At 40.1% G+C, this 18,588-nt stretch overlaps 1 protein-coding gene across 3 annotated transcripts in view; it reads left to right on the forward strand.

Annotated features, from left to right (window-relative positions):
* Nucleotides 1-18,588, forward strand: part of LOC132818384 (protein unc-79 homolog) — a 213,267-nt gene that overhangs the window by 85,439 nt on the left and 109,240 nt on the right. For all 3 annotated transcript variants that reach the window (XM_060829360.1, XM_060829361.1, XM_060829362.1), the window contains 3 exons: nt 2,725-2,882; nt 5,897-6,078; nt 16,213-16,414. In XM_060829360.1, coding sequence (XP_060685343.1) covers nt 2,725-2,882; nt 5,897-6,078; nt 16,213-16,414 — 542 coding nt within the window. The remainder of the gene's footprint in view (nt 1-2,724; nt 2,883-5,896; nt 6,079-16,212; nt 16,415-18,588) is intronic.

Consider the following 18,588-nt stretch of genomic DNA (forward strand, 5'->3'; position numbering starts at 1 on the left):
AGTACTGACATTGTAACTGGAGACTCAAGAGATTTAGTATAATCTTTGTGCAAAGTGAGGCTAGATGATGTAATTTGACCAAAATATCCAGAAGTATTGCAGTATGCATCTTCAGATAATAAAATAATAGAACCATCAACTTTTACTGTACAGAAGGAGGGCGTTCAGCCCCATTGTGTCTGTACCAGCTCCTGAAGGAGCTACCCATTTGTACCATACTCCAGCCCTATCTCCATTGCCTTCGATATTCATCACATTCAAATATGTATCAGCTCTCTTTTGAGACCTCCTATGGACTATTCCTCCACCACTCTCCCATGCAGCACATTCCAAATCCTAACAACTCTGAGTAAGGAAGTTGCTCCTCTTCTCACTCTTAGCTCTCTTGCTGATAATCTTGAAATTGTGACCCTTAGTTACTGTCATATCAACTAATCGAAGCATAATATCCTTCTTTACTTTCTCTTCTATCTAAAATCCCTCATCACTGGTATTATTCTAATAAATCACTTTGATACTTTTTCCAGGGCTAAAGCATCCTGTTTTAAATAAGATGCCAGAATTGAACACATTACTCCAAATATGGTCTGACCGATGATTTGTAGAGGTGTAGCATCACTTCCTTGCTTTTATACTTTATGCCTTTTCTTATAAACCCAAGGATCCTATCAGTCATCTTATCAACTATTTCAACTTGCGTGGCACCTTCAGAGAATTTGAACTCTGAAGTCCCCCTGCTCTTGTACTCAGTTATACCATTGAACCTGTATTGTCTCTCTGTGTTCCTTCTGTCAAAATACATTCTGTTACATTTCTCTGCATTAAAATTCATCTGTCAGCTATCTATCCATTTGGTCAATTTGTCAGTGTCCCTCTGAAGTCACTCACCGTAACCTTACAATTCACAATTCTCTCCAGCTTAGTATCATCTGTATTTTATTTTCCTTTTGTGTATACAGTCAGTTCTTCTACAATGCGATGATTCCTTTCGCAGTGTCATAGACAAATTGTGTTTTAGAAACAGTGCTTAAAGTATTGGCAATGTAATTGCATAACAGCCAACACACATTTTAAAAGTTTGCACTGTAGAAACATTATCCCCAATTTGTCAGTCACATTACAGCGAATTTGTGTTGACGAAACGTGCATTATGGCAGAACAACCTATAATTTAGTTTCATTAAATTCATAATGAAATAGCAAATATTAAGCATTTCAAAGCAGTGAGGTTGAGTTTTTGGGGCACAAGAGTCTAAAGATTTCATACGCCACCTTATCTCCAGACACTTGAAGCATGCTTCTCTATTGTAACCTAATAGTTTAATGTTAGCCTAAACAGCTTTATGTCTGATTAATGCAATGTAGCTATAGTTATTATACATATCTGTAGGATTGTTGAACATCACAATACCCATGGCCATTTTCTAATGTTGGGAGATAACAAAAGCACTGCCGCATCTGGTAAATTTTCTGTTGAGGCTACCTGCCAGTTGTGGGAATGCCTCCTCTTGGGAGGGTAAAGTTGTACCATGCTATGTTTACAAGGTCACGAGGAACATTAAATATTGAAAAAACTTATAAACAAGAATAATTTATCTGGTGTTATTGGAGTTCTGTAATCCATCATAGATTGAAAACATTGGCCTGGATTTTGCAGTTGTAATGATGGTGAAATTGTTCATGTGCATAACCATTCCTCCACTGAAACTGACAGCCATATCTGGAGTCTGCACATGCTAAGAACAATTTGGAAATCCAGAAATTGATATCAGTGACTCTGTGATTCTCCAGTTTGTGCATTTGAGATGTTTCGCCCTCATATTCCAATCCCCTCACCCCCCCCCCCCCCAATTGTATTGCAGTCAATGGGATGTTGAATTGATGAGAAGTTTCAGTCTTATGTGTTTGGTTTCACTGTTTAAAAGAAAACTTGACAAAGTTAAAAATCACGCAACACCAGGTTATAGTCCAGCAAGTTTAACTGGAAGCACATTAGCTTTTGGAGCATCGCTCCTCCTTAATATCTCCCAACATTAATGTACTGACTTCATAATTTTGGCTGAACACTTTGGTCCTGAAAGATTTATGTTGTAAAACAACAAATTGTACATTTTTAAAATGATTTTTCAAAAAAAGGTCAGAGTGTATTTTAATCAAATTGTAACTATTTACTTTGCTCTCTGGAAATTTAAATTGCAAGTAAAAGATGTTGAGTGTTTTTGCTGCTTGTGAATACTTTGTTGTGGTTGACTGCTTCCTGTTTTGTTGACATCACTGCTGCTGCATGCAAAGAGATCCCCATAACTTGGTGCAGAATTTAAAATGCTTATTGGAAAAGGAAATCCATGCCAGAGAGCCCATTAGATCATTGTAGGCAACTTCCTTTAATATCAGCAGCAAGTGTTCTTGCTTCCCCACAGATTACAAATTCCGAGTTTTATCTCTTTATCTAGAAGATAGGCATGCAGTCTGAAACTAGTGGTTCCTGATGCTATGTAAACTTGATGAGATTGCTGGCTCGCGATTCACCCCAGCATTCCATTATTTCTTTTAAGTAACTGGACATACAAATTCAAGGCTGACATTGGAGACTAAAAAATACTGAGTTCCAAAATAACCAAGTTATTTGTGATGTGAAGAAAAAATATACGCATTATTTTGTACAGATTACTTATAAAACTGGAAGACAGCATCCAAAGTTCATTTCTGCTTGTGTTTTTTGCAGCCTATGGAAAGTACTTAAGTCTGAATTCTCCCAGCTTGCCTCTGTGGCAATACCCTTGTTCCTGCATGCACTTTCTCTTTCTCGTGGTGCTGATATATTCTGGGGCATCATTGATAGCAATTTTAACAGCAAAGACTGGAAGATGCGTTTTGAAGCTGGTAAGATGAAAAAAAATGCACAGTGCAAAGTGTGTAATCTCAAACTCAAATATAATTTTTAAAACTCAAAAACCCTAACTTAAGATAAAGACATAATTCTGTAATGAAGTATGTTTTTACTTTAAAAATGTATTAATGAAACAAGGTGTCGGAATTAAAATAAATGCTGTCAGTTGCAAATTTTTTAAAATCCAGAAGCTGTGTTGTGTTTGGAAATTAGAGCAAGAATATTTATGTTACTTACCTGCACTCTCTTGAAATCAGTCAAAGAACAGTGAAGAAAGACATATTAACCATGCATTGAAATGACTGATAAGCCAGCATAAGCCATTGCACAATTTACACATTCTGCTGTTCCACCAAAATCTAGTGCAACTGCTGCTCATAGTGAGAAGAAATTCAGACTTACCAGTTGCACAATTTAGGATTGATGTCATGAGATCTTACTTATCACTACACTCCATGTATATTACCAATCAGCTGTTTTGCTTTCCATGCATGTCAACATAGCTAGTATGCCATTTTAGATACTTTGGAAATCACAATGTATTGAGGTGAGTGTTCCATTCCCGAAAAATCTAATTTATTACAAAGATGTGAAACTATTCAAAATGCAATGCAAGTTGAAACTAAAAGTGTGTGTAGCCAGAGGTGTGATACTAGATGGCCTGTGCTACGTACAGTGTTGCAGTTTAGTCATGGTAGATTTTTACAATAATTTTAATGATGTTTGTCAACTCAATTATTAAAATAGATACTATAGCAACATTTTAACCATAAATTGGAATTCTTCTCTCTAATTAATTAGTCAAATATTAAAGTAATTGGATTATAGTCTATTTCTGACTGTAATTTCTGTTACATCTTCTTGACTTGCTCCTTGCCTGAGGAGTGGTGATCCTCCGCTTAAACCACCACTAGTCCTCTCTCTATAATGAGAGCCCAGCCTTACCGCCCTCTGGGATTCTGGTCACTTAATATAACATGAAGTTTCAAGCCTTTTTGTTTCAGAAAAAAAATCGATTCCAGAAACACCTACCTGCCTTTTCAGTGATGGCATATGCATTATACATTTTTATTGCACATATTTGCAGCAATTTATGTATGTTATCATGACATGTTCAGTATGATGGGATTGCAGTAATTTTCTGAGACTTTGGACGAGATTGAAGGGTGGTTGATGTCTGGCATAAGGGCAGATTATCGTCAATGAGCAACCTAACAGGGTGTAAACATGGCCAGTAGAAAACTGAGGATCCATGGTTTCCAAATGGTCTTTTTGAATGGTTATAACTCCTCATGTGTCGCATTCCTATGCATTGCTTCTCTATTTCCCCACCTGGATGCACACTTATCCTCTTATTTCTTCGGTCACTGTGGTAAATATGTAAATAAAGACGAGGAACAACAGTCAGCTCCATCAATTCTTATCCTATTTCGTATCAACTGATGCACTAGCTCCCTGGCTGATAGAAATAGTAAATCTTTAGCACAACAAAATGGCAGAAAAAAATCTACTGTCAATTTCAGGGTGAATTCTGGAATACCCCCTCCCTAATCCCTATCATTTACACAATAAATGAGATCCAGGAGACTGTGGATATCAATGACACATTAGCAGACACACTTAGTTCGCTTGCATCACAACAGAACTGGACAAAACTATTTCCATTCATTGGCTCTGTTCCAAAAGTTACAAACTTTATTTTGTGTGGCCTTCTAATGCCCTATATGTTCATAGTTAAATTTCTTTGATTTTTAATATACTCATTTCAGGCTTTCTTGGTGATCTTTTGTGTATTTGTGTTATCCCATGTATAATTACTTCTAAATTCATCTAAGGTTAAATCTATGCTTTTTCTTGTAAACATTAATTATCTCCCTTCAATCCAGTTAATCTGTTCATCTGCATGTTATCAAGTAATGAATTGACATCAACACTGACTTAGTTGCCTTTATTTCTTCACCCACTTTTCCCCATTTACACCCTTTATTCCATGTATAATTTTATAAATTAAAAATTTCTTGACCGGGGCTATATTTCTACTTTGCCAAATTTGAGGAAAAAGAAGAACAAATGACTGAGTAGTTAATGTATTAAATGGTGAGCTGTCCTGCTCTTGTCTAGATATGCTGTAGTAGTTCTGAATGTTCAGTAGTAGGATGGACAGAAGTCACACAATCACCTGGAAAATTCCGAGTCAGTAGTAATTGACTCGAAACTTGCAAGTTGGAATGTACAGGTTCAATCTCCCAAAATTCCCATCTGCAACGTGCAGACCAGTACAATAGGTTGCTGCTGGAGAAAGTGTAGAAAGAGAAATAAAACATGGCTAATATTTTCTGCTTCTAATCACTCGACCAAAGAGACATGTTTGTAGGATAGGAAAAAGTCATCCATCAGAAATATTTGCTCTGGCGGACCTTGCATCACAAGAACATAAGTAGGAGCAGGAAAAATCCAATTAGCCCTTTGAGCCCATTCATAATATTCAGTGAGCTTGTTGCTTTTCTTCCTAACCCATCATCATTTCCCTGCACTATTCCTGTATCCCTTGATGTTTTTAATATGTAAAACTTTATTGATCACTATTGTTAACATACTGACTTAGCCTACAAAGGTATCTGGGGCAGAGAATTCCAAAGATATCCCACTCTGGGAAAGAAGGGAGTCCCAAATGGTCTGTCTCTTTTTCTGAGACTGTGTCCCCTGGTTCTGGACACCCTCATGCCTGGGTTAGAAGCCATTAATGTAAATCATGTTGACATCTGATCTATAATTTACAATGTTTGACTGAGAATGATTAATGTTTGAACTATATTCTGTTAGATCTGCTAAATAAAATAAATTCTTTATTTCCAGGTAAATAAAACAGAAAATAATTTATCATCCAGGGAACTAGAACTGGTTAATGTATGCTGTAAACTTTAGTTATGTATAGCAATCTAGATAATGACATTCAAACATTTGCTACTACTTTTGGTACCAATTCAATTTTTCTTTTGGTGTGTAGTGGAGAAAGTTGTGGTTATGTGCAGATTTCTGGATATCCAATCTGTGACAAAGAATCATGTGCTGAAGTATTCTCTAGCCCATGCCTTCTGCTGTTTCCTTGCTGCAGTTGAAGATGTTAATCCAGCAGTGGCCACGAGAGCCAGACTTTTGCTTGATTCCATCAAAAGACCAGCTTTACAAGTAAGTGCACACGTCTTAGGAAAATCCAAATGATACTTGTATTTTTTCATTTCTATTGATTGCATTGGTCAAAGAAGGAATGTGTATAATAATGGAAATAAGGTATCACTTCTTGGTTCAATTAAGCTGAACTGCTTTTTGATGACAGCATTTAACAATAAATGCAAAATGGAACGCCCCATCCATTTTTTGATCTCTGTAAAAGATCTCTATGTATTAGCGATGCAAGTAAAGATAGTCTAGTGTTATGATACTCAATTCCAAAGGGGTGGGTTAAAGACAAGCTATTCCAAACTCTGTCAAAAATAGTGAATTTGCAGATTTGCGGATTAGCATGAGCAAAATAATCTTGAAGGATTGTGGATTGTCATGAAAACCTGCCTGAATCATTAATGCCCTCCCCTTCAGAGAAAATTTCCAATTTTACCTGTCGAGCTTGTTAAAATGGAAATCTTCATTTGCAACTGTGATGTCATTTGCAGAGCCACTGGTTAGTGATCATCACTATATGGTTTGCCAGAATATTTCAGAGGTCAGTAAGAATCAACCTTGTCATGGATCTGGAGTCACATATAGACCAGTAGGTTAAGTCGGTTTTGTAGGCAGGTGCTGAGGAAGGAGATGTGGCTGTGGTAACGAGTCTGTTTGAGAATGTGGCTGAAGAGCTTCTGTGCAGAGGAGATGACCTGGGGGGTGCAGTGAAATCTTCTACAAGGATTTCAGTGAGTCTCTCTCTCACTGCATCCTCCAGGTCATCTCCTCTGCACAGAAGCTCTTCAGCCACATTCTCAAACAGACTCGTTACCACAGCCACATCTCCTTCCTCAGCACCTGCTACGGAACCGACCCACCCCACTCCGGCCTATCACCCTCACCTTGACCTCCTTCCACCTATCACATCTCCATCGCCCCTCCCCCAAGTCCCTCCTCCCTACCTTTTATCTTAGCCTGCTGGACACTTTCCTCATTCCTGATGAAGGGCTTTTGCCTGAAACGTCGAATTTCCTGTTCCTTGGATGCTGCCTGACCTGCTGCACTTTAACCAGCAACACGTTTTCAGCTCACATATGGACCAGACAAGGCAAGAATAACAGATTTCCTTTTTTTTAATGAATGTGTGTTTTTTTAAGAGAGCTTCATAATGACATAGTCGTCATGACTTGATATATCAGGTTTAGTTAGTTCTCCAACTATTGTTGTGGGATTTATCTCATGTCTCTTGATCATTAGTCCAGGTACATACCGCTGCTTTGCACAGCACTGGCCCACGTGCAAGCATGGCCTTGACCGTGCTGTAGCTGATCATTTTAACACAACTTCCTGCTTGTATCCCATTTCTCTATCCTCGGTGTGCTGCAATGATTCAGTGAATCACAGCACAAACTGGAGGAGCAACATCTCATCTTCAGACGAGAAAGCTTATGACCTTCTGAACTTAATATTGAGTTCAACACCTTCAGGTTGTGAACCTATTCCCATTCCTTCCTTTTCTTTTAGCTTTACTTGTTGCATCCTCTCTCCCCTCTCCCCATCCCAGTGGGACTGCCTGTTCTTTCCAGTCTGACAGTTCAACACACCATTGTTCAGGCATTTTCACATTCTGATCACTTAATCTGAACTATCAACATCCTCTCCCCACCCACCAATCCGCCCAATCTGCCCCCATGCTATTGCATAAATGCTGCCCCTTCCACACTTCATGTCACCTCTGATGAAGTGTCATCTGGGTAATCCAAGATGGAGAGGAGGGAAAATTTCTGGCTGGAACAGGCTGCTCCTTTTTTAAGGTATTTTAGATGTTGAGGTGATTTCCTTGAATTCCAGGAGCAGCAATATGCTGTTGCATTGTTTTGGATCTTTGGAGAAAAAAAACGTCAAAACAACTGCATTTTTAAAAGGGAGAGGGACAGACAAAAGGCAGCACATGGCCAGGTCAGTGCAGGAGAGAGAGAGAGAGAGAGAGAGAGAGAAAGAAACCCATACTGCTAACTGACACAGCAGTGAACTTGCCCAGTTACTGCATTTGCTGTTGAATTCATGTATCGCGGGACATCAGAATGTATCTAGGAAAATTAACAAACAGTGAAATACACAACTGATCTTGGAGGAACCTGTTTAGGAGAGGTCACAGCACAGAAACAGATAAGAGAATAGTTTTAAGTATAGCCTTGCTATAGTTTTAAGTATAGCCTTGAGAGAGTGGGTTCTTTTTTGATCATATGTTCTCTTGATTAAACTTGAAAATATAAGCCATAAGTATTAAGTTAGCCTGGAACATTATTTGTTGAGGAATAAGAAGGTGCTGTTTTCTAAGTCTGTAAATTGGAAGAAGCAAAAATGGCCCTTAATATCGTGATATGCTCTTCTTGTCGGATGTGGGAGTTTAAACAGAGTTTACATATTACTGAGGATTATATCTGCATTAAGTGATGTTGATTGCGAATCCTATCAGATCGAATAGATTGTTTGGAGTGGCAGTTAGAGGCAATGATAAATTTACTAGAGCAAGGGGGTGTGATGGATTGCAGTTAGAGAAAGGGAGAAAAGTTGCAGATACAGTCACATAGATGGGTTAATTCCAGGAAAGTAAGAGAGGTAGGCAGGTAGTGCAGAAGTCTTCTATGGCTATATCCATTTCAAAGAAGTATGCTGGTTTGGAAAATGTAGGGAATGTAGCACAAGCAGCCAAGTTTCTGGTATTGAGACTGACTCTAATGCAATGAGGGATATGCTGGGTTCCAAGAAGTCAATTGTATTAGGGGACTCTCTAGTCTAAGGTACAGACAGATGTTTCTATGGCTAGCAGTGAAAAATCAGAATGGTGTGTTGCTTCCCTGGTGCCAGGATCAAGGATGTCTCAGAGAGAGTGCAGAATGTTCTCGGGGGGAAGAGGGCACAGCTAGCGATCATTATACACATCGGAACCAATGACAGGAAGGGAAAAGGAGGACATTCTGAAGGGAGAATATAGAGAGTTAGGTAGGAATTTAAAAAGCAGGTCCTCGAGAGTAGTAATATCTGGATTACTCCCAGTGCTACGAGCTAATGAGGGTAGAAATAGGAGGATAGAGCAGATGGATGCATGGTCAAGGAGTTGGTGTATGGGAGAAGGATTCACATTTTTGGATCATTGGAAGCTGTTTTGGGGAAGAAGTGACCTGTACAAGAAGGACGGATTGCACCTGAATTGGAAGGAGTCAAATATACTGGCAGGGAGATTTGCTAGAGCTGCCCGGGAGAATTTAAACTAGTAAGGTGGGGTGTTGGGACCCAGGGAGATAGTGAGGAAAGAGATCAGTCTGAGACTGATGCAGTTGAGAACAGAAGCGAGTCAAACAGTCAGGGCAGGCAGGGACAAAGCAAAGAACAAGGTAGGACTGATAAATTAAACTGCATTTATTTCAATGCAAGGGGCCTAACAGGGACGGCAAATGACCTCAATGCATGGTTAAGAACATGGGACTGGGATGTTCCAGGATACAGGAAGGACAGAAAGGGAGGCAAGAGAGGAAGGGGATTAGCTTTTTTGATAAGGGATAGCATTACAGTGGTACTGAAGGAGGATATTCCTAGAAATACACCCAGGAAAGTTATTTGGGTGGAACTGAGAAATAGGAAAGGGATGATCACCTTATTTGGATTGTATTATAGGCCACCTAATAGTCAGCTGGAAATTTAGAAACAAATTTGTAAGTAGCATTGAGAAGATTTGTAGTTCAGGTTGAGTTTCTGGATGTAGGTTGGCTCACTGAGCTGGAAGGTTCGTTTCCAGACGATTCGTCATCACACTAGGTAACATCTTCAGTGGGCCTCCAGGCAAAGCATTGCTGCTGACTCCTTTCTATTTTTATGTTTGGGTTTCTTAGGGTTGATGATGTCACTTCCTGTGGTGATGTAATTTCTTGTTTTTCTGAGGGGGTGATAGATGGGGTCGAACTCGATGAGTTTGTTAATAGAGTTTTGGTTGGAATGTCATGCTTCTCGGAATTCTCGTGCAAGTCTCTATTTGGCTTGTCCTAGGATGGATGTGTTGTCCCTGTCGAAGTGGTTTACTTCCTCATCTGTATGTATAGATGAGGAATACTAGTGAAAGAGGGTCATGTCATTTTGGGGCTAGTTGATGTTCATGTATCCTGGTGGCTAGTTTTCTGCCTGTTTATCCAAATGTAGTGTTTGTTACGGTCATTGCACAGTATTTTGTAAATGACATCAGTTTTGCTTGTTGTCTGTATAGGGTCTTTCAAGTTCATTAGCTACTGTTTTAGTGTGTTGGTGGGTTACATAGAACATAGAACATAGAAGGATACAGCGCAGTACAGGCCCTTCGGCCCTCGATGTTGCGCCGACCGAGTCCTACCTAACCTATACTAGCCCAATAACTTCCAAATGCCTATCCAATGCCCGCTTAAATGAACATAAAGAAGGAGAGTTCACCACTGATACGGGCAGGGCATTCCATGAACTCACAACCCGCTGTGTGAAGAATCTACCCCTAACATCTGTCCTATACCTACCACCCCTTAATTTAAAGCTATGTCCCCTAGTAACACCTGACTCCATTAGAGGTAAAAGGTTCTTAGTATCTACCCTATCTAAACCCCTAATCATCTTATACACTTCTATCAGATCTCCCCTAAACCTTCTCTTCTCCAATGAGAACAGCCCCAAGTGCCTCAGCCTTTCCTCATACGATCTTCCTACCATTCCAGGCAACATCCTGGTAAACCTCCTCTGCACTCGTTCTAAAGCTTCCACATCCTTCCTATAGTATGGCGACCAAAACTGCACACAATACTCCAGATGAGGCCTCACCAGAGTCTTATACAACTGCAACATGACCTCAGGACTCCGGAACTCAATTCCTCTGCCAATAAAGCCCAGTACACCATATGCCTTCCTCACAGCACTATTTACCTGGGTGGCAACTTTCAGAGATCTGTGTACATAGACACCAAGATCCCTCTGCTCATCCACACTACCAAGTAGCCTACCATTAGCCCAGTAATCCATCATCTTGTTATTCCTACCAAAGTGAACGACTTCGCACTTAGCTACATTGAATTCCATTTGCCACATTTCCGCCCAGCTCTGCAACTTATCTATATCCCGCTGTAACCTACCACTTCCTTCCTCACTATCCACAACTCCACCGACTTTTGTTTGTGGACTACCATGATGCCAAGGGGTCTGAGTAGTCTGGCAGTCATTTCTGAGATGTCTTTGATGTAGAGGAGAGTGGCTAGGGTTTCTGGACGCGTTTTGTCCACTTGTTTGACTTTGTTGCTGAGAAATCGGCGGACTGTGTTCATTGGGTACCCATTCTTTTTGAATACACAATGCACGAGAATCCCAAGAAGCATGGCATTCCAACTGGAACTCTATCAACAAACACATCGAGTTAGACCCCATCTACCACCTGCTGAGAAAAAGAACCGGAAATTATATCTCTCCACAGGAAATGACATCACCAGCCCACTGAAGATGTTACCTAGTAGGGTGCCAAATAGTCTGAAAATGAACCTTCCAGCTCAGCGAGCAAACCTACATCCAGAAATTTGTAAGGAGATCTTGGTTATCTGTAAGAATAATAGGGTGGTTATGGTAGGGGATTTTAATTTTCCAAACCTAGACTGGGACTGCTATAGTTTTAAGGGTTTAGATGGAGATGAATTTGTTAACGGTGTACAAAAAAAATTCTGATTCAGTATGTGGATGTACCTTCTAGAGAAGGTGCCAACTTGACCTACGCTTGGGAAATAAGACAAGGCAGGTGACTGAAGTGTCAGTGGAAGAGCGCTTTGGGGCCAGTGACCATAATTCTATTAGTTTTAAAATAGTGTTGGAAAGGGATAGACCAGATCTAAAAGGTGTATTTCTTAATTGGAGTAAGGCTAATTTTGACAGTATTAGGTAAGAACGTTCAAAAGCTAATTCAGGCAGGTGTTCGCAGGTAAAGGGACGGCTGAAAACGTGAAGCTCACAGAAATGAGATAACGAGAATCCAGATAAAGTATATTCCTGTTAGGGTGAAAGGAAAGGCTGGTAGGTATAGGAAATGCTGGATGACTAAAGAAATTGAGGGTTTGGTTAAGAAAAAGAAGGAAGCATATGTCAGGTATAGACAGGATAGATCGGGTTAATCCTTAGAAAAGTATAAAGGCAGTAGGAGTATAGTTAAGAGAGGATTCAGGAGGGAACAAAGGGGACATGAGATAGCTTTGGCAAATAAGGTTAAGGAGAATCGAAACGGTTTTCACAAATACGTTAAGGACAAAAGGGTAACAAGGGAGAGAATAGTGCCCCATGAAGATCAGCAAGGCGGTCGTTGTGTGAAGTCACAGGAGATGGGGGAGATACTAAACGAGTATCTTGCATCAGTGTTTCCTGTGAAGAAGGACAAGGAAGATATAGAATGTAGGGAAATAGATGGTGACAACTAGAAAAATGTCCATATTACAGAGGAGGAAGTGCTGGATGTCTTGAAATGCATAAAAGTGGATAAATCCCCAGGATCTGATCAAGTGTACCCTAGAACTCTGTGGGAAGCTAGGGAAATGATTGCTGGGCCCCTTGCTGAGATATTTGTATCATTGATAATCATAGGTGAGGTGCCGGAAGACTGGAGGTTGGCTAACGTGGTGCCACTATTTAAGAAAAGTAGTAAGGACAAGCGAGGGAGCTATAGACCAGTGAGCCTGACAACGGTGGTGGGCAAGTTGTTGGAGGGAATCCTGAGGGACAGGCTGTACATGTATTTGGAAAGGCAAGGACTGATCTGGGATAGTCAACATGGGCTTTATGCGTGGGAAATCATGTCTCACAAAACTGATTGAGTTTTTTGAAGAAATAACAAAGAAGATTGATGAGGGCAGAGCAGTAGATGTGATCTATATGGACTTCAGTAAGGCGTTCGACAATAGTTCAGTTTGATTGATAGGATCTTCAGCCATGTCCAACCCATTTCCTGTGCTTTTACCCTCATCCCTTCCTCTTAGTCCCATCACAATAGAGCTCTTCTTGCCTTCACTTTCCACTTCACTAGTCATTGCTTTCTGCCATTTCTGCCATCTTCAGCAATATGCCACCATCAAATGAATCTTCTCCTCATACCTCCATTTTCAGCATTCTGTATTACCTCCACGATACCCTGGTCCCCTCCTCCATCACTTCTAATACTTCATTCTCCATGGCAACTGTCCAATCACTTCCTCACTTCTCACTGTCCAAGGCTGCTAACACCCTTTCCAGGTGAAGCAACATTTTACGTATACTTTTTTCAATCTTGTCTACTGTATTTCTTGCTCAAAATGCATTAACCTTTACAATGGCGAGACCAAACGCAGAGTGGATGATGGCTTTGCTGAACACTACCACTAGCTCTGACTGTAGGAATGACTTTGATCTTCTAGTTGCTTCCCATTCAGTAAACTACCTTGTTCTCATGCTCACATTTCTGTCCTGGGATTGCTGTAATGTTCCAACAAAACACCGTGCAAACCCAAGGGACAACATCTCATTTTCTGCTTAGGCACCTTACAGCCTTTAGGACCCGACATGAATTAGCCTGACCTCATGAAGTGTTCTCCATATTTCTTTCTTTAATCTTGTTTGTGTTTTTTTTAAACTTTGCTTTCAGCTGAGATGGCCTATTTTCAACCATCCCACCTTACTTTAAACCAAATTTATTTCTCTATTTCTCTTTCATACCAATTAGCGATCCTTTTGCATTGGGCCTGCAAACGTTCTGTTCCTCTTGCTTATCCTCTGCCTCTGTCAAAACTATATAAAACAAGATACCATTTTCCAACCGCTTTTAGCTCTGAAGAAGACTTGAAATGTTAACTCTGTTTCTTTCTCCACAGCTGCCAGACCTGCTGTGTTTCTCCAGCACTTTCTGTTTTTTTTTCTGGATTTCCAGCATCAGTATTTTGCTTTTCCATAATTATTGTGCTACATTTCCTTACATGTGGCTGATAATTATTTCTGAAATAGCCTAGAAATTTATCTGGATTTAAAGCAATTGTTACAAACTTTAATTGTAAGGAGGAGATCAGAAGGAGGTAACATGGATCAGAGCAAGTATGATCGATAAAACCTCGGAACTCATCTGTAGACCAGTCAGATGACCTGCTTGTACTCTCAAAATAGCCATCAGTGATGTTGAGCCCAGTAGTGGTTGGGTTGGAAAATGCCAGGTTCCTGTTCAAATGTCCCTGGATCTGTGTTAACTGATAAATCTTATACAGATATGCCTTGTAGAATGGAAAAGAATTAGTGGGAGTATTCTTAGTCTATAACACTGATGCTAGACCTATGAAGTCTCATGGCTTCAAATAAAATAATGCCAAGGAAACTATTGATTGCTCCCCTTCATGTTAAGCATCACACATGAGGGAGATGAGAGCAACGTAAGCACAGAATGTACTGTGATAAGGGGACTCGATAGTAACACATCTGTCTGCCCTTGTTCATGCTTAAGCATTATAGCTTTCAGGCTGGGCTTGCATTGGATGATGAGGTAGCCAACGCAAGAAAGTAGTTTATTTGAGCGTATCTTCCCACCTATCTCTTTTTAAAGCATCTACCCACAATTTTGGCAGAAGTGACACCTGTATGGTACTAATCTCCACCACGAATATGTTACTCGGTGTCATACTTTGTTTTATAATACTCTTGTGTAATCCCGTGGGTGGTTGTATTAAGGGAACTGTATGAATGTAGGTTATTGTTATATAAAGTAGGCAGTCCAAGATGATTGTTCACGAGGTATTTTGTGCCACCTCAGGAACAGCATTGTCTACAAAAATAAGCAGCAGTATTAAGGCTCCCTTGGACAGCATTTGGCCAGGAAAGCATTCTTTGCTAAATCAAGATTGTAATAAGGCATGACAGGAATAGTTCTGATATTTTTTAGAGTGAGGTATGAACAAAACCAAGCAGGATTTCCTGCTACTGAACACCTCAAACAATTGAGTTTAGTAGTCCAACAACCAGCACTGAATGCATGACAGTAAAACTACATAGCCAGGTAGTAGGGGTCAAAAAGAAAACCATGGCCTGGAGTCCAATATGACATGGGTGGCGTAGAGATAGTGCCACTGGACTCGTAACTATAAGCTCAAACTAATGTTCTGGGGCTCAGAACCCATCATGGCAAACGGTAACATTTGAATTTAATAGAAATCTGGAATTAATGCTGGCCAAAAATTGACCATGTAACCATTGCTAATTTTCATAAAAACTCATCTGATTTTCTCGTCATTTACAAAGGAAATCTGCCATTATCACCTGGTCTGTTCTACTTGTGTCTCCAGATCCACAGCAATATGGTTGACTCTTAACTGCTATCTGAAATGAGCCTGGAGGACTCAACATTGAGTTATCCAAGATCAAATAACTTCCCTTCCCTTCCCCCGAGTCCTTTCTCAGCCCACCCCATCCCTTCAACCGCATCCCCAGCCACCTAATGGATTCATTCCTCCCATTGACTACCCAGCTCATACCCGCTGCCTATCTTCAGCACCCTGCCCCCACTACCCTCTTTATCTGCAGCTTCCCCCATACCCACCCCTGGTCCTGAAGAAGGGTTACACCTAAAACGTCGACTTCACCTCCTGATGCTGCCTGGTGTGCTGTGTTCTTCCAGTCTCCTGCTTGAGTACTTTGGATTCCAGCATCTGCAGTTTTTTTGTCTTGACATGGCCCAGCAAGCTTTTCAGTACAAGGGCAATTAGGGATTGGGAATAAATGCTAGCCTTACATCGATGCATACATCCCATGACTGAATATTATAAGATTGGTTCTACTTTCAGAGACTAGTCCGCAAAAGCCCAGAACATCCTCTTCATTTCACAATCCTGCTTTCCTTCAATGAATCTTTATCCTTTTATCATAAATTGTCATGGAAAGATTAAAATTTGAATTGGAAACACATTTGATTTACTTGTTTTTTCAGATAGAAAGTATGCCAAAGGCAGCAGTTTGAGTTCGCAAAAATGTATGTAAACAACAAGTAACACCTTGACATAATATCATGGAAAACTTGCAATATTTGGAAGTCCTATTTTATATATATTTATATAATTATATACAACCTGTGTGATTAACTTCCAGCTTTTATTTATTTTCATGTAGGGTCTCTGTCTTTGCCTCGATTTTCAGTTTGACACTGTGGTGAAGGATAGGCCAACAATCCTCAGCAAATTATTTCTTCTTCATTTCTTAAAGCAAGACATTCCAGCTTTAAGCTGGGAGTTTTTTGTCAATAGGTTTGATACCTTGTCTCTGGAGGCTCAACTTCATTTGGATTGCAATAAGGAATTTCCATTCCCTACAAGTAAGTTGTCATTTCAGCTTAGACTTTCCAGTCCTCTCACTGGAGTATGTGGGTGCCACCTATTTCCAAGTCCAAAATCATACAAAGGAGTAAGGACTGGTTTGGTTCCAATGGGATTCGATTTACATCGTACAAAAATTCATTAAAACTTCATGAATGAATACACTACAGAAGAAGAAAGTAGAAAGTTGTTCAACTTGCTATCAACATTTTAAAAAAAATCAAAACCACTAAAACTGAGAATCTGGTCATTATTATGTTGTGTTTTATACATTACACTAGCAAATATGCTTCAAAAAATGTTTAATCCATTTTGGGATGTCCTGTCATATCAGGTACTCTTTCTTTTAAAAGCTAGTTTTTTGATGTTGAGTATACATTTTTGGGCAATACTCCCCTTTCTTTTGTTAGCATCTGAGGTCTGTGTGTAGCATGGATTTCCAAAACTGGAAGTCATTGCATTGGCACATGGGATCATGGAATAGTGGCTGATCAGCTTTGGGGAGACCATTGCTTCTGGGAAACTCTAACCAAAAAATAGTCTATCTGGTCCTGAATCAGGAAGTTGAACTTGTTAGGGAAATTTGACCATAATGTTATATGGCCAATGCTACAGTGTGGTTGGTTTTGGCAGACAGGTAGCAGTGGACAGTCTGTTGCTTTTTTAAGGTTTTTAAAATGGCAGGCAGGAAAGTAGGTACAATATTAATGATTCGTTTTCATGTATTGTTGATGTGGACTGAAATGGAAAATAAATTGATTTAAAAGGCAAGGATTGTTCAAGGACTACTGTGCTTTTTAAAAGTGCAAGTAACTGTGATACTCGCTGCAAGTGATGCTTACACAGCTGTTTGTTCAAGTAGCAGGGCAAGTCCTGTTGCAGATGGTCTGGTGCCAGGGCAGAGAACAAATGGACCTTTGGCTGACAATGTGTAGGTGATTGGTCTATGGACTAGTGATCAGTTTTTGAAAATGAAGGCCTTCTGTATCCAGCATCTGTATGGTTGGCTCCAGGAAGCTGAATGGCGTGGAGATCATAAGGTTAGGCTCAGAAGCCAGTAGACCTCTGGAAAGGAAGGAACTATTATTGTTCTGCAGTAGAAAGCATCTCAAGATTGAAGAATGCCAGTTATTACCCTTTCTCTTTGCTTTACGCTGTGATTTTTATTGAATAAGTCAGAGATATTGAGAGTGTGAAGTAGTTACCCTGTACCTCCCACAAACAGGGGAAGGTGTCCAGAGAAGGGAAATTAAAAGGCTGCGTTCTGATCAGTGGAAGGATCATCTCAGCAAACCCTTTAGAAAGGGACCACAGCCTTCCCAGTCTTTCCTTCAACACAGCATACAAATGCTACAGGAAGGATAGAAAGGGAGGCAGAAGAGGAGGGGGAGTGGCATTTTTGATAAGGGATAACATTACAGCTGTGCTAAGAGAGGATATTCCTAGAAATAAATTGAGGGAAGTTACTTGGGTGGAACTGAGAAATAAGAAAGGGATGATCACCTTATTGGGATTATATTATAGACCCCTCAATAGTCAGAGGGAAATTGAGAAACAAACTTGTAAGGAGATCTCAGCTATCTGTAAGAATAATAGGGTAGTTATGGTAGGGGATTTTAACTTTCCAAACATTGACTGGGCCTGCCATAGTGTTAAAGGTTTAGATGGAGAGGAATTTCTTAAGTGTGTACAAGACAATTTGCTGATTCAGTATGTGGATGTACCTATGGGAGAAGGTGCAAAACTTGACCTACTCTCGGGAAATAAGGCAGGGCAGATGACTGAGGTGTCAGTGGGGGAGCACTTTGGGGCCAGTGACCATAATTCTATTCGTTTTAAAATAGTGATGGAAAAGGATAGACCAGATCTAAAAGTTGAAGTTCTAAATTGGAGAAAGGCCAATTTTGACTGAATTAGGCAAGAACTTTAAAAAGCTGATTGGAACCAGATTTTCGCAGGTAAAGGGACGGCTGGAAAATGGGAAGCCTTCAGAAATGAGATAGCAAGAATCCAGAGAAAATATATTCCTGTCAGGGTGAAAGGGAAGACTGGTAGGTATAGGGAATGCTGGATGACTAAAGAAATTGAGGGTTTGGTTAAGAAAAAGAAGGAAGCAATGAAGGTATAGACAGGATAGATCGAGTGAATCCTTAGAAGAGTATAAAGAACGTAG

This window comes from Hemiscyllium ocellatum, chromosome 8 (assembly GCF_020745735.1).
Source record: "Hemiscyllium ocellatum isolate sHemOce1 chromosome 8, sHemOce1.pat.X.cur, whole genome shotgun sequence".
NCBI classification, from domain to species: domain Eukaryota; kingdom Metazoa; phylum Chordata; class Chondrichthyes; order Orectolobiformes; family Hemiscylliidae; genus Hemiscyllium; species Hemiscyllium ocellatum.